Here is a 15,631-nt window from a genome sequence, read left to right as displayed (position 1 = left end):
ATATTTTTAAAAAGATTTTAAAAAAAGGCAATGTTTTAGACAACAGAAATGGCAGGGGTTCTTAAATTGAAGGTATGCTTTTTTTTTTAGATTTTATTTATTTTTCTCCCCTCCCCCGGTTTTCTGCTCTCTGTGTCCATTCGCTGTGTGTTCTTCTGCGTCCACTCACATTATCAGGCGGCACTAGGAAACTGTGTGTCTTTTTTGTTGTGTCACCTTGCTGCGTGAGCTCTCCATGTGTGCAGCGCCACTCCTGGGCGAGCTGCACTTTTTTCATACAGGGCGGCTCTCCTTGTTGGGTGCACACCCCTACGCAGGGGTGCCCTTGCATGGCATGGCACTCCTTGCGTGTGGCAGCACTATGTGTGGGACCATACAGGTCAGGAGGCCCTGGGGATCGAACTCTGGACCCTCCATATGGTAGACAGATGTTCTATCAGTTGAGCCATGTCCGCTTCTCAGGTGTGCTTTTTTATAACCCTTGATCTGACTGTGAGCTTACATTACTTCATAGGGGAAAAAAACAATACACAGTTGATACTTCAGTTATCCATCATTATCAGGAGAAATGATAGGTAACTAAATTATTCATATCACAAAAGGACACCCTTCTAGAACCAAAACATTTAATTTTAACTATTTATTAACTAAATATTTCTTAGGAAAACATACTCCCGACCTCCTAAATAGTTTAACCTTTACTTGATGATCTGAGATCATCATTAATCATTATTGACTATTGTCCTATGCGATAATTCCTTTTCAGTGTCCTCAAGAATAATTAAATGGTGACAATTACTTTCATTATTCAGATTATTGACATACGGACTTTTGTATATTCCTTTCCTATATTATCCTCACCTAAAAATCCTACTCTTATCTAGATATCCTGGATCCCTTATGGTTCCTCCAAACACTAACTACATTTGTTTGTCCCTGTGAGTTTTCTTCACCTTCAGTGCTTTATCATAACGACGCTGGCCATTCAAAGTCTTGTCATCCTCAAAGCCCAACTTAGAGCCATCTTGTCCATGAAGCTGGTCTTGATCCTTTCTTTCAGAAGGAATCTCACCCTCCTCTCTACCACCTGAGTTTGTCTATCCTCTCATCCATTATTATCCCCTGGCATTGGTTTAATGTTTTACAATTTCCTGAACATTTTACATATTACTCTCCAATGATGTTCAAAAGAATCTGTCATTATCATTTTTCACAAATAAGTAAATAGGCACACAAATCAAAACTCCAGGGTCCCAAACCGGAACTCTTAAAGTTCCCCCTTCTTCACTTTCAGCACTGCTAGACCACTAAACATCCATAAGTGAACTCTTCTATTAAAGAGCATAAGCAAATCACTTTTTTTATAAAGGAGGTACTGAGGATTGAATCTGGGTCCTCATATATGCAAAGTAGAAGCTCAACCACTGAGCTACATCCACTCCCCAGCAAATCATTCTAGAATATCAGTTTCTAGTGCTAGCTGAATGGCTACTGTTCTTTTTTTTAAGATTTATTTTATTTATTTCTCTCCCCTTCCCCCCTGCCCCGGCTGTCTGTTCTCTGTGTCTATTTGCTGCATCGTCTTCTTGTCCGCTTCTGTTGTTGTCAGCAGCACGGGAATGTGTTTCTTTTTGTTGCATCATCTTGTTGTGTCAGCTCTCCATGTGGGCAGCGCCATTCCTGGGCAGACTGAACTTTCTTTCGCGCTGGGCAGCTCTCCTTATGGGAGGATTCCTTGCACGTGGGGCTCCCCTATGCCAGGGACACCCCTGCATGGCACGGCACTCCTTGCGCACATCAGCACTGCGCATGGGCCAGCTCCACACGGGTCAAGGAGGCCCGGGGTTTGAACCGCGGACCTCCCATGTGGTAGACGGACGTCCTAACCACTGGGCCAAGTCCGCTTCCCCCACTGGGCCAAGTCTGCTTCCCTGGCTAGTGTTCTTAACATCTACAGAATACTATAGAGTAAAAGACTTCAGAAATTCACATCCTAGTTGTCATGAAGCAGTTGCATCTCAATCCACTCAAACTCCGCGAATGGAAAGGAGTTATGAAACAAAGTTAATCCTTCCCCAGCCCTCAACAACCAGGATTGGTTTAAGGCAATCATCAGCAAACCTGGCTCAGAAGCAAAATTGAGTTCCTAAATAAGGTTCTGGCTGGGGCCTATATTTTTGTCTTTTGTTTGCTTGTTTTTGAAGTTTTCTTCATGATTCCAGCGATTAGTCAGGTTCGGGAAGCATCAGGTTAACTCAGATGTGTTTTCTGTAATTACTAATTTATCTGATATTACTCAGATGTGTTTTCTGTAATTACTAATGAGTAACCCCATTTAGATTTTCAAAGCAGAAAGAATGACTGGCTTAGCTAGCTTATGGAGGGTTTAATTTTTTTTAGGAAAAAATTACATATCTCTTAATTATTTGCAAGTGAACTACCCATACTGGATTACTTGCTGTAACTTAGCCTCTATCTGTTCATATCATGAAACTGGACAGAGCAAAAATAGAATCATGGATAAGTACAAAGCAGGCTGGTATCTGAGCAGGAATACAATTAAATATTTTGTCTTATTTATTATTATTCTCCCCTCCATTAGTTCAGATACCCAAGAATAGAATGAGCTCATGGTAGGAGACTCTACTTTTAGGCCCATGAATTTCTTACCACTGAAATTGCTGGGAATCAGCTGCTTGGACTTATTTTTTGCCATTTCACTGATGAATGTCTACAAGAAGCAAAACAGAGCAGAGAGTCATAAGCAGGGCTTATACCCATTGCCATCAAAATCCTTCTAACTGCACATACCACACTTGAACTCACCCCATCAGTCCCCATTCCCACTGCCACAAGTCACAAACCACAGCCACAAACTGTGGGAAAGACCAGGGAATAGCAAATGCAGCACCACAATCTATTAAACATTTAGAGGATGCAAGTATAGGAAAAACAGAAAGAAAACCAAAATCTGGAATGAAAAACAAGGTGTGGAATGTATATTCCAAAGCAAAATACATTCATTCATTCAACAGATATTAATGCCCTGCTTTTTACGTATTTGGTTGGCACTGAACTAGGAGCTGTGGCTATATGAAGAGAAATGTGAGCGGATGCTCTTGTAATTAATAAAACACAAATTCCTTTTAAAGTTACATTCACACCAAACTCTGTGTGCAGATTGAATAAATGATCTGCTTTATATGAGTTAATTCCTGAAAAGTGCTTAAAACTGTGCTTGGCACAAAGTAAGCATTCAAAATGTGTTAGTTATTGGTACAATTATTATCAAAATACAGTCTGTGGACAAAGATTTGTTGATATGGTCATGCGGATCCTTTAACATAGGACCTACTTGAATAACTCATCTCTCCTAGATGGTAAATGAGGTAAAGATCAGATTTTACTTTGCATCTGAACTTTAACAATGACATTTACTAATCTGTAGGACATTTTCCTCATAAACTGAATTTGCAGCTGCTATTTCCAAGCAAAAAGCCCTCGATGTTATCATATGCAGTACCTAGAGAGGTCATGATAGAGCTAACATTATCTGCTGATCGACTAATAAGAGCTGCCATATGCAATGGATAAAAATCAGCTCTCAGAAGTCACTTTACATGTTCAGGATGAGTCACAATGTTAGAAATCACTAAGTAAGGCTTGGGAATTGAATGTGAAAGTAACCTGTATATCAGCATTGATAACATAGAAGAAAGTGGGTAGATGACAAGCAGATGATCTGCAAGGAGTTTGGAAAAGTGCACCCAAAGGCAAGAATTTGCCAGCGTTTTGCCAGGTCTGTCCAGGCATAATCAACACCTGATCTGTGGGATATCATTAGTGTATTCCTAGACAGATGTTTCTTATTCTGAGACATCATGCCTGGTGCAAGGTAGATATTCAATAAATATTTGCTAAATAACCAAATGAACAACTGTCTATCACCATTTATAGGTAGATGCTTAGATCCATCTAGGACCCTTATCATCATGAAATAATGATTTCAGTCAGCTGTGGCATTATTTCCTCACTACAAATCCACAAATTGGAAATATGAATGTGTGGATACAAATATTACTGAGTTTGGTGTAGGTTAGCCTTCCTGATCCAAGTAAACTCTGGATGTCTAGCAAATCCATTTTCTGGAGGGACCCTGCCAAGATATTGCTGCTTGTTAGGACCTGTATAAATTGCCCTTTAATCTTCCTGTATAGCATATCCCTCATTATGAGACTTATTTAGGAAGAAAAGATGTGTTTATCAGAAGGCCAGAGGTATAGCTGGACACACAGATCTCTGCATTCAGACAGACAGACATAGTTCCCTGCACAAATGTCCCTCCACCTGGTGTTGGACCACCAGGATTTCCTGCTGAGGTCAGCTACAGACCAGTCAAGAAAAAACAGATTGATTTGAGGGCAGTTCTGGGGATATAGAAAAGTAGCCAGATACACCTCTTCTGTTACAGAATTTATAATCAAGTTGGGAAGCAAAGATAATAAGCAACTAACTTAATGTAGTATATGGTTCAGCATTCAAAGAACTATAGCTCAATACAGATGATAAAATAATATTTAACCTTCATGGAAGGCTTACTGTGTCAAGTACTGTTCCAAGGGGTTTACATGTACTAACTCATTTAATCCTTACAACAGCTCCTTAAAGATGAGGAATCTGAAGCACAGATGGGTAAACTAACTTGTCCAGTAAGAGACAAAGCTAAGACTGATGGAGATTTGGGAGGGGAAATTTATTGGAGAGGAGCAGGTGAAGAATTTTTTTAAATATGTTGGATTTGAGATTTGTCTCAAATCCAACATATTTAAGACAGTTGAGTAAGACAACCAACTGGAAATGAGAGAAGGTTGAGGATGTGACTCTGGAATTGGCTCCAAAGATAGAACTTTGCAGAGGTTTTGTCAGAAGTCATAAGGACAGTTGTGCTTTTAGAGGGAGAGAAGAGAAAGCAGAGGACCCCAAACTGAAATTGGGCTGTTGTTTACCTCTAAGGGGAGAAATATAAATGACAAAAGAGAAAAAGAGAAAAGCCAAGTAGTAGGGTAAACATGTCTTCTATAATGACATTCTTTACTAGATAAAAGATGGACAATATATGAAATTAAATTTACCAAGTTAGAACACCACACATGTACAGCATCTAGCCCCCTGTCTTACACTGGAGATACTCAAAAGATGTTGAATGAAGAAATGAATTAAGAACTGTAGGACATTTTTGAGATATTAACTTACCTTATATGTTACCAGTTCTTCAGGAAAGATCACAAATTTTACCAGGAGTTGTGTTTTCAAATGCTGTTTGGCAAATACTAAAACTTCATCAAACATAATCTTTGCTGCTGCACTTTTCTCCATACCAATGATTCCAGTTCCAAGGGCAGGAAAGGAAATGGAAGTAATTTTTAGCTCAAGGCATTTTTCCAAACACTGCTTCACTGCATTTTTCAACGCCTGTAAGAGAACCACAATTTTAGGAGATCAGCCTTTGAGTTAAAAATAAGACTTTACTTTCCCCTTGACTCTGCCCATATATTACAGTGCCAACCTCCACTCTCTACCAGGGCCATACCCATGCCTCCTCAGAGGGTAGAAAGGCCCCATGCTGAGAAATGAAAGGGCTAAGAAACTCAAGTTAAGTGAGTAGTCCATTTTGTGCTATTCAAGACATTTGTGTACTGTGATTTCTCCCAGTTTAGGTAGCTTTGCCTATCTCCCAGGTCAAAAAGCCACCATCGGTTCATTCCCACTCACCACCTCCCACTTCCAGGTCAAAATAAAGAGTTCCTGGGTGTTTAATAAAGGAGGTAGAGGTTAAAATAAGAAGGCAGCATTAATTCAATGTTTTTAAGATCCGTCATGTAATATCCTCTTGTGAAGTGCTAATATTTTTGACTGATTTAAACTTCCCAACATCCATACTGAATACTAATATGGGAAGGCTGTCTGTGAAAGGACCTTAGGAAACTGAGGGAAGAGAGTGACTGCAGAACCAGTCTGAGTTCGGAGAGCTTTCTAGCCAAGAGAAGAAGAGAAATGGTGAAAAAAAAAATAAACAAAAGCAGAGGAAGGGATTAAGCTTCCCTTTCTCCACTCCTGAGTGAGATGCCTTATTTTTTATTGCTTGTATTTTATGTGCCGCAGGTGGAGAATGGGCGAGATAGCCAATTTCTATCACCGTCACAGGAGGAAAGAGACCATAGGCAATGGAGAGATTTGGCCAGAATGGAGCTGGGAGGGAAATTTCAGCTCCTCTTGGAATTCAACACGCAGAGTGAAATGAGGGACTATATAGAACTCAGTGCTCTCTGAGGTACCCCATGCCCACTTAAGAAAAAGCCCACAGGGTCACTGGCTGTAGTAAAGTGAATGGGTATGCAGAGCACCAGAACCATGATGTTTCACTGTCTATCTGCAGTTAACCCACTTAAAATTTAGACATGTCTTAGGTGACATTTTAAATTAAACTTTTTAGGATAGCTTGCGGCAACTAGTCCCCATATTTCAGATTTTCAAAGTACAGCTGTAAAAAAGGGGACTATACCACTTGACAATATTTCATGAATGTAATGACATGATGGAAATTCAACAAAGGCTGCATAGACTATGGAGCTACGAAATGAGAAATTTATTTTGATCTTACCAGATTTAGTTGTCCAACGTATTTTGAAAACCACAATACATGGTATACATACTGACATGCCAATTTAAATCCTTTTGTGACTAGTAATTGGGAATCTCCAGATGTTTTCACCACTTTTTCAGAAAATTCCTTTTCCATTTCATTTCCTGCCTGTCTTAGAATTGACGAGGATACAGCTCCACTTCTAAGACCATCACGTGGGTTTACAGAATTAACAATTACATCCGTCTGAAAATGAAAAGGAAAGTAAGGGATAGGACTCATTGTTAAATTTCTTCCTCTTAAATTACTAATGTAAATCTTTATTTCCTTGAAGAGCTTTGAAAAATACTTTTTGAAGATCCCAAATCCACCAAAATACCTTTTAAAAATGTATAGAAACTACTATTTTCAAAAAGTAATTATTTGATTGCCATGAAACTGTTTGTCCTATTAAAAAATTACATAAAGTATGTGGATGGCGTAATTTTTATTGTAAACATTTATTAGCCCTTCTTGGCTTACACCTCCCACACTTCCAGATTCTGAGCACTCCCTGTTATGTTCAATAGCTTTGTTTTATTTTAAACAGAGAAAATAACATTTCTCAGGAAATGTCTACCTCCTAATGTCTTTATTGTTAAAGATAATATAATATCTGGTTTAAAATAGTCCAATGAGGAAAACAGGTTCCTCAGTGAAAAGCAGGTCGCCCGCATACCCTGGCCCCCAACCCCCTACTGAACCCCTGCCTATCCTAGAGGCAACCACTTTACTAGTTCTTCCTCTGTCCTTTCAGAAACAGACTGCACATATACATGGGCTATATTTTAAGTAAAATCATCTCCTAGTTAGCTTTTAGAGCTGAGCTATAAGGGATTGTGTCCTTCTCCTTCTTCCTACTTCCCACCACCCCACCCCACCCCACCATATCCCATCCTCATGTCCAAATCTTCCCAATCATCCTGATGACCCTGGCTCCCTTTGGGGGTAACTTGAGTATTTCTCACAGATGTTAATAAATACTTCAGTTAGAAAGTGCAGTCAGAATTAGCAATTTGGATGCATTGACATCCTTCAGAAATTTTAAGATTCCTATTGTTTTGGGCAATAAATAAAAATAATAAAATTTCCATTAAAGGTTAAGTTAACTAGGATGTATCTACTTTCTTTAAGTTGGCATATTAATGGCTTCTGAAATAAATATTTCCTTTCCCAGAGTCTGAGGCCTTGCACCTGTGATCCCCAGTCTTCCTTTTAATTGTCTCATAGGCAAACTATATCCTTATATGTTTCCACTTATGAATGAGTCTATTTGATTGCAGACACAGGAGAGTCTTAAATATGATACCACTGATCCAGAAAAAAAGAATATGGCCTTATATTTTCCACCCTCCCCCTCTCCCACCACCACCTTGCAGTGCCTACTCCTTGCTGTCCCCTATACTTATTCATCAATAATTTTCTGAACATCTAGATGCACACCCAGACTGGGTCCCAGGGCTACAGAGATGAACAAGCCATGGTTCCCATCCTCAAGGTGTTCTCTGCTTAGAAGGCGAACTGCAGTAGCTCAGAAATACCTAGGCTCACTGTTACCCTGAATCCCTGCTCTCCTGCCAGGGCCTTGGTCTTTGTGCCCAAGAAACCCCAACAAAATGCTAAGTTATACTATGTATTTTCCACAGCTCCTGGTGCAGAGCAATACGCTTAGAATATGACTTAAAGCCCCAGATGGGTCCCCTGACTCAATCCAAGCTCGTTTATTTTCTATTTGTCAATTCCTCCATGTCTCTCTGATTAAGACATTCTATCTACCCAGAAGGCCTCCCCTCCTGCCAATTCATATGCATCACAACTTGAGATCAGATTAAAAACTCACATATTCTGAAGTTACCTTTCTTGGTCCACTAGACTCCACTCTTGTTACAAATTTACATACTGTTAGGTATTATGAATATATTTCATATTAAGACTTTTTTTTACTATTGCTAGGTTGCTTTAGAAATGTTCAGATGGTTTTCTTCCTCAGAGTTTTCAAAGACAGAATTTTTTTTAAAATAAAAAGAACACAATTAGATTTTAAGTTCCTTGGGGTCAAAGACTGTTCTTTCCTCATGGTACCTAAGAATAACAGTGATAACAATAATAATTTATAAATACTTTCCATGTGCCAGCCCTGTTCTAAGCACTTTACATGCAATGATTCCTTCACTCTCACAACAGCTCCAAAACATAAATGCTATTATTATACATATTTTTCAGTGAAGAAATTGAGGACCAAAAGATAAAGCAACTTGCTTAATTAAAGTCACCCAGTTAGTAAATGGTAGAAATGAGATTCAAATCTAGATGGTCTGACTCTGAAGTCCACACTCCTAACCTTAATAAGATGCTTTCTATACAGTGTTTCAAATAGTATATACTAAAAAACAAAAAACAAAAAAAACCAACCCTTAATAGGTAATTAACAGGTCAGGGTTCCTCTCTGGCAGTGCAAGAGAATGGAAACAAAGACTTACCTGCTGCCATTCAATGTGGCCCTTCACAATCTGGAGAGTGAAGTTGTTCACAACCATGATACTGGAAGGAGGGATGGCTTCTTGACTCACTGAGGATCCTAGCTCATTGCTTCCTAGGATACATTCTGAAGCAGTTTTTAGGGCAACAACAGTAGGGTCCTCATTGCTCACCAGGTGTATTTCTTTCAAATCACCAGCCATTGACTTATGTTGGAAATAAAGTTTAATAGTTTCCATGATGGTCTGTGTACACAAATCCAGAGGGAAGTGGAAAATCCCAGAGCTCAGGGCTGGAACTGCTACTGTCTTAATGTTCGCATTTCCGTAGATGACAAAATCCAGAATATTTTCAATGGCCATTTGCAGCTCATGGATACATCTCTGTTTATCCTTTGCCACCCACCGAGGCCCAACAGCATGGATAATCAGTCTGCAAGGAAGCCACCCTGCTCTAGTGATGGCTATCTGACCAGCTGGTATTTGACCAAATCTGGCAATATGGCTTCTGCTGTCCTCTTCAATTACAGGTCCGCCAGCTTTCACCAGGGCCAGGGCCAGGCCTCCCCCATGTAGGAGGTCTTCGTTGGCTGCATTCACCACAGCGTCAACAGCATGCCTGGTAAGGTCATCCTTCCAGACAGACACCTCTATCCCAGGAGCCAGCTTTTTTCTGAAGACTTGCGAAGACTTGGTGTTACCTCCTGGGGCTGGAGAGTGCAGGGTCGAGATACAGCCAAACTTGTTCTGGAGAGCTTCACACAGAAGACTTTCATTATTTTGTAAAATTTTGAAGTAGTTGTGATTAATAGGAATTTGCCAATTATAGTTTCCTCCAAAAGTGTTAGTCTCTGAAAAAGGAGAGAAGATAAATAAAGAAATGAGCAAACAGTATAATTAAAACCACTGAATTGTACATTTGAAAGTGGTTAAAGGGGGGAAACGGACTTTGGCCCAGCGGTTAGGGCGTCCGTCTACCATATGGGAGGTCTGCGGTTCAAACCCTGGGCCTCCTTGACCCGTGTGGAGCTGGCCATGAGCAGTGCTGATGCGCGCAAGGAGTGCCATGCCACGCAAGGGTGTCCCCCGCGTGGGGGAGCCCCACGCGCAAGGAGTGCGCCCTTGAGGAAAACTGCCCAGCGTGAAAAGAAAGAGCAGCCTGCCCAGGAATGGTGCTGCCCACACTTCCCGTGCCGCTGACGACAACAGAAGCGGACAAAGAAACAAGAAGCAGCAAATAGACACCAAGAACAGACAACCAGGGGAGGGGGGAAATTAAATAAATAAATAAATCTTTAAAAAAAAAAAAGTGGTTAAAGGGGGAAATGTTGGGTCATATATATATATATATATATATATATATATAACTAGAATAAAAATATTTTAAAAGCCATAGGACTTAAAACACAAACAGTGAACCCTAATTTAAATTATGGACTACAGTTAATGGCATAATTATAATAATATTGTTTCATCAACTATAACAAAAGTACCATACTAATGTAAAAGTAGGCAAAACTGTAGGGGGTGGTATATGGGAACTCTGTATTTTCTATATGATATTTCTGTAAACCTATAACTTTTCTAATAAATTTTTTTTTCTTAAAATAGAGAAATTAGCAAGTATTCCTCTGTAAAGGAAGTAATTCCAGGAGATAGAGTTTTCTATTTGCAGAAGACGAATTAACTTCCTCTAGTCCCCATCCTTACTCTTCTCACCTAGACATATAACTAGACCGAGACTATCCAAGAGTTTTCAATAGCAGGTCACCTGTAAACTGCTTAGTCTTGTGCCTGGCATAAGTATTCAGTATGTGGCAGCTACTATGATACAATGATGTTGGTGAGAAACCTGTGTGTATGGGGGGCTCATGAATTTTTAAAATCTCTATTAGTGATTTGGCAGACCCATGCTTAAGGCACAAATATCAGAAAGGACTAATGAGTCAAAAATATGTGGACGTTTTATTTATAACTCTTCTGCTTTTGTTGGTGTCTTACTCTTCTTTTCAGAAGCAGAGCCTGAGACAAGGATTTTAATGCAAGTAGTTTATTTGGGAGATGACAGCAAGAAAACACCAGGGGTGAAAGGTATGGAGTGGGCAAGTAAAACAGGGAATGGAGGAAAATGAATTCAGGGTATATTGCCAAGCAAATGGGGCTTAACTCCACTGGAGAACTTCAGGAGCCAAAGTACAGCATGTGTCTCAGAATTATACCACCAGAGTGTTAAAGGAGCTGGGATATTTATCCAACTCCTATCAGTCATTCATTGGTTGAGGCTGCTCCTGGGGGCATCGGTTCAGCAAATAGACAAGAGTACCTTGAGAGTGTCTGCTACAGTTAAAAGTTATTTTTCATAATACTGTGGTTTCATGGCACCATTTTAGTGGAATTAAAACTGACTAAAAATCATTTACTGTATATGGCACACAAGAAGATGTGCTACTCAGATTTCCCTTTCAGTTTGGGCATGAAAAGGGGGGAATATGATTAGCTGACAACCCCTAGCTGTTAACCCCTACAGGGTCACTACTCTCTTTCAAGTCAGGGTCACCCTATTTTCAGGGTGGCCCCCATCAAGGACTAAGCAAGGCCACTGATGCCCAATGTGGGTTTCCTCTAACAGGCAATCTCAGGCTGGCAGAGACTGTCAGCTTTTCACTATAGTCTGATAGCTCCACCTGTCCAATTCTGCTTCCTCCCTTTTCCTTACACAATGAAAATTTTTCACTCCTAACTCCATCCACCTTCTGCTTCCTGGAGAACCCAGCTTGTGACACTATTGCACGGAGCCCAAGATATCATATTATAAGCCACTGAGAAAGGAAAATGATGCCAATTAAACTTTGCACACCATTGATTGATAGGGGATAATCTTATTTCAGAGATGTTCAAATGTGAAAAAAAGTGCAACCTAAAATAGATGAAATGTGGTAATTAACTGCATTTTACTTCAACTACCATTACTATCTAAGTTGCCTAAAAAGAGCCTCATTTACCCACTAGAAGCAGCAAGCTAGTAGTCAGGCCCTATTGAACTCAACTTTGATTAAAAATCTCAAGTGGGCCACCCCTAGGATTGGGCAGTTTCCATTTGGCTTTCTTACAGCCCCTGTTGAGTATGGACAATTAGTGAGTCACCTCTTCTGGCCAATTTCATCTGTAGAGCTGTGGTTCCTTTGTGGGTAAAGGAAAGGATCATCAGGGGACCAAGTAAGCATGCCTGAAGCAGTCCCCCATCAGAAACATTTGCTGGGATCTCCACAAAGCCCTGCAATCACGTACCTGAGCACTTGTAGGGGAGGCATTCTCCTTCTGTATTCCCCTTTATCCACTGGGGAAAGTTCTGAGCAAAGAGTTTCTGAAACAAGATCGAGAGTAAAATTATCCTACCTGATTTTTCATTGTAAGTTGCTCCTCCAGAGACCTGTGAAAAGAGAATGGTTTAAAAAAAACTTGAAACTGATTGACTACTACTATAATAAATATAACTAATAAGGACAAAGCAAAAGAAACCCTACTAAATGTACTGGTTTGGGAGGTGGGGGGTGGCTGCTTTTTCATTTGTGTACCTGAAACATCTAAAATATTACAGGTTTCAGCAAACATAGATCCTATCCCACTTCCCTAGAGGCTAATACACTTTTGTTTTGGGATGAGATGAAGGGTTGGAGATTAATACTTTACAAGGCCCAAAGAGCACAGACCAAAATGACCCCAAACTCTTAGACTGGCTTCCAATCTTCAAAGCTTGTGGGATTTCTCAAGACAGAGTACATGGAAACATGAGCCTCAGCAGTTACCTCTCCCCATCCACCAATCAGAACCCACTTTTGATGGTCTATTTCATGGCACAGCCATAATATGAAATTTTCAGCTAAAACAAATGAGGTGTCTCTTCTTTATTCTCTTGTTTTTATTCTTTCCTTATCCTCCTCCTTCCCCAACCTGCAAAAGCAGAATTGCCAAATGAGGGAAGAGAATCAAAGTGATCCTGAGAAATACTTCCAGGGAGGATGGTGGAGTAGAAAGTTACAGAACATATTCTCAACCCCCCTTGCCCCTTCCACAAACAGGTAGTAGACAAGCAGAAACTGTCTGACACAATGGATCTGGGGCTCCAGAGGTGAGGAAAGCACTGTACAGCATCCAGGAAAGAGGTGAATGGGGAAACTGAGAAGCTGAAGCGCAAAAAAAAAAAAAAAACCACAAAACTGTGAGTAAATAGCTCTGCAGCAATGGCTGGCACCCATCTCCCACTCTCAAGGCAAGCAGCCTTAGATATAGTCAGTGGTTCGTTGCTGACAGAGGAACATGGAGGCTTTCTTCTCAGCAACAGGTTAGGGGGACACAGTCGAGTGCGGCGCATGGCTTCTGATCATGTTTGGATTGCTGGGTCCCAGTTCTGAATCATGGTTCTAGCCTGCCTTGGACAGGGATTCCTTTGGCCATTGTTTCAACACCACCCATTGGAGGTTGAAAAATAGAAGAACCTTAACACAAAGCCAATCAACAACAAATAAAACCCTAGGCAACAGAGAGAAACTGACCATCAGAGAAAACTCATGAAGAGAAGCATATGCCTAGACATCATCAAAAAATTACAAGCCATTCCAAGAAACAGTTAAAGGAACAAATTAAAAAGCCAGAAAAGACACAGAATTTGGAACAACTAATCAAAGATGCTCAAACAAATCTTCTAAATTAATTCAAAGATATGAAGGAAAGTGTGGCTAAAGATAAAGGATATTAAGAAGACACTGGGTCATTTAATTGAGAAATGGATGTTTTTATTCAACTGTGTTTTCTTTTTAGTTTTTAATTGTTCATATTTTCAATTATTAGGTGTACAAAATAAAGTCAAAGAAAGAAGACACTGGGTGAGAATAAAGATTTTGAAAGCATGCCAAGAATAATAAATTATGGGAATGAAAGGCACAATAGAAAAGATAAAAAAAACTACAGACATACAACATCAGATTTGAACAAGTAGAAGAAAGAATCAGCAAACTAGAAGATAGGACATTCAAAATCTTACAGACAAAAGAATGGGGAAAAAATAAGCAGGGTCCCAGGAAAATGAATGATAGCATGAAATGTATAAATGAATGCACCGTGGGTGTTCCAGAAGGAGAAGAGAAGGGAAAGGGGGCTGTATTAGTCAGCCAAAGGGGTGCTGATGCAAAATACCAGAAATTGGTTGGTTTTTATAAAGGGTATTTATTTGGGGTAGGAGCTTACAGATACCAGGCCATAAAGCATAACTTACTTCCTTCACCAAAGTCTATTTTCACGTGTTGGAGCAAGATGACTGCCGACGTCTGCAAGGGTTCAGTCTTCCTGGGTTCCTCCCTTCCAGGGTTTTGCTTCTCTTTCCTCTGTGAGCTTACTTCACAGGGCTCCAGCTTAAGGCTTCAAGCATCAACGTCCACCATCAAAACTCCAACATCAAAAACCCTCAACTCTGTCCTTTGCCATGACTTTTATCTGTGAGTCCCTACCCACCAAGGGGTGGAGACTCAATGCCCTAATGATGTGGCCCAATCAAAGCCCTAACCATAACTCAATCACGGGAAATGAATGTCGCTCAACCAATTGGGCTCCCATCTACCATGTAGGAGGTCCAGGGTTCAATGCCCAGGGCCTCCTGGTGAGGGCAAGCTGGCCCACACAGCAAGTTGGCCCACATAGACTGCTGACCCACACAGGAATGCGGCCCCACGCAGAACCGCTGCCCTGCATGGGAATACCACCCCATGCAGGAAAGCTGCCTCATGCAGGAGTGCCAGCCGATGCAGAGGGCTGGCGCAGCAAGATGACACAACAAGAGAAAGAGACACAGAAGAAAGAAAATAAGAAGACGTAGCAGAACAGGGAGACAAGGTGGCACATGAGAGTAATCACCTCACTCCCACTCCAGAAGGTCTCAGGATCAGTTCCCAGAGCTGCCTAATGAGAATACAAGCAGACACAGAAGAATACACAGTGAATGGACACAGAAAGCAGACAACGGGAAATGTGGGGGGAATAAATAAATAAATAAATAAAATAAATCTTTAAAAAAAACTCAATCATGCCCAGGTACAGACTAGATTACAAATATAATCCAATATCTACTTTTCGAATTCATAACCATATCAAACTGCTACAGGGGCAAATAGAATATTTGAAAAAATAATGGCCAAAAATTTCCCAACTCTCATGAAATACATAAATATTCATATCTAAGAAGCACAATGGACTAGAAACAGAATAAGTCCTAATAAATCTGGGACAAGTACTAAACAGAACATCAAATGGCAAAGATAAAGAGAAAATTCTGAAAGCAGCAAGAGAGAAGTATCATGTTCAAAGGATGCTCAATAAGACTAAGTGCTAATTTTTCATCAGAAACCATGTCAGCAAGAAGGCAGTGGTATATTTAAGATAATGAAAGAGAAAAAGTGCCAGTGCAGAATTCTTTATTTGG

The 15,631-nt window shown here is 40.3% G+C and overlaps 1 protein-coding gene across 21 annotated transcripts in view; it reads right to left on the bottom strand.

Moving 5' to 3' along the window:
- PARP9 (poly(ADP-ribose) polymerase family member 9) overlaps positions 1-15,631 on the bottom strand; it is a 40,577-nt gene that overhangs the window by 20,084 nt on the left and 4,862 nt on the right. For 9 of the 21 annotated variants that reach the window (XM_058295699.1, XM_058295703.1, XM_058295707.1 and 6 more), the window contains 5 exons: positions 12,556-12,589; positions 9,163-10,010; positions 6,662-6,889; positions 5,254-5,472; positions 2,671-2,731 (listed from right to left, as the gene is read on the bottom strand). In XM_058295699.1, coding sequence (XP_058151682.1) covers positions 2,671-2,731; positions 5,254-5,472; positions 6,662-6,889; positions 9,163-10,010; positions 12,556-12,589 — 1,390 coding nt within the window. Of the gene's footprint in view, positions 1-2,670; positions 2,732-5,253; positions 5,473-6,661; positions 6,890-9,162; positions 10,011-12,447; positions 12,590-15,066; positions 15,112-15,631 lie in introns of all 21 variants that reach the window. The other 12 variants (XM_071214747.1, XM_058295700.1, XM_058295697.1 and 9 more) reach the window with 3 other exon arrangements.

This window comes from Dasypus novemcinctus, chromosome 4, assembly GCF_030445035.2.
Source record: "Dasypus novemcinctus isolate mDasNov1 chromosome 4, mDasNov1.1.hap2, whole genome shotgun sequence".
Lineage (NCBI taxonomy): Eukaryota > Metazoa > Chordata > Mammalia > Cingulata > Dasypodidae > Dasypus > Dasypus novemcinctus.
Note: the sequence above shows the minus strand (reverse complement) of the source record. Positions and strands in the feature narration are given on the sequence as shown.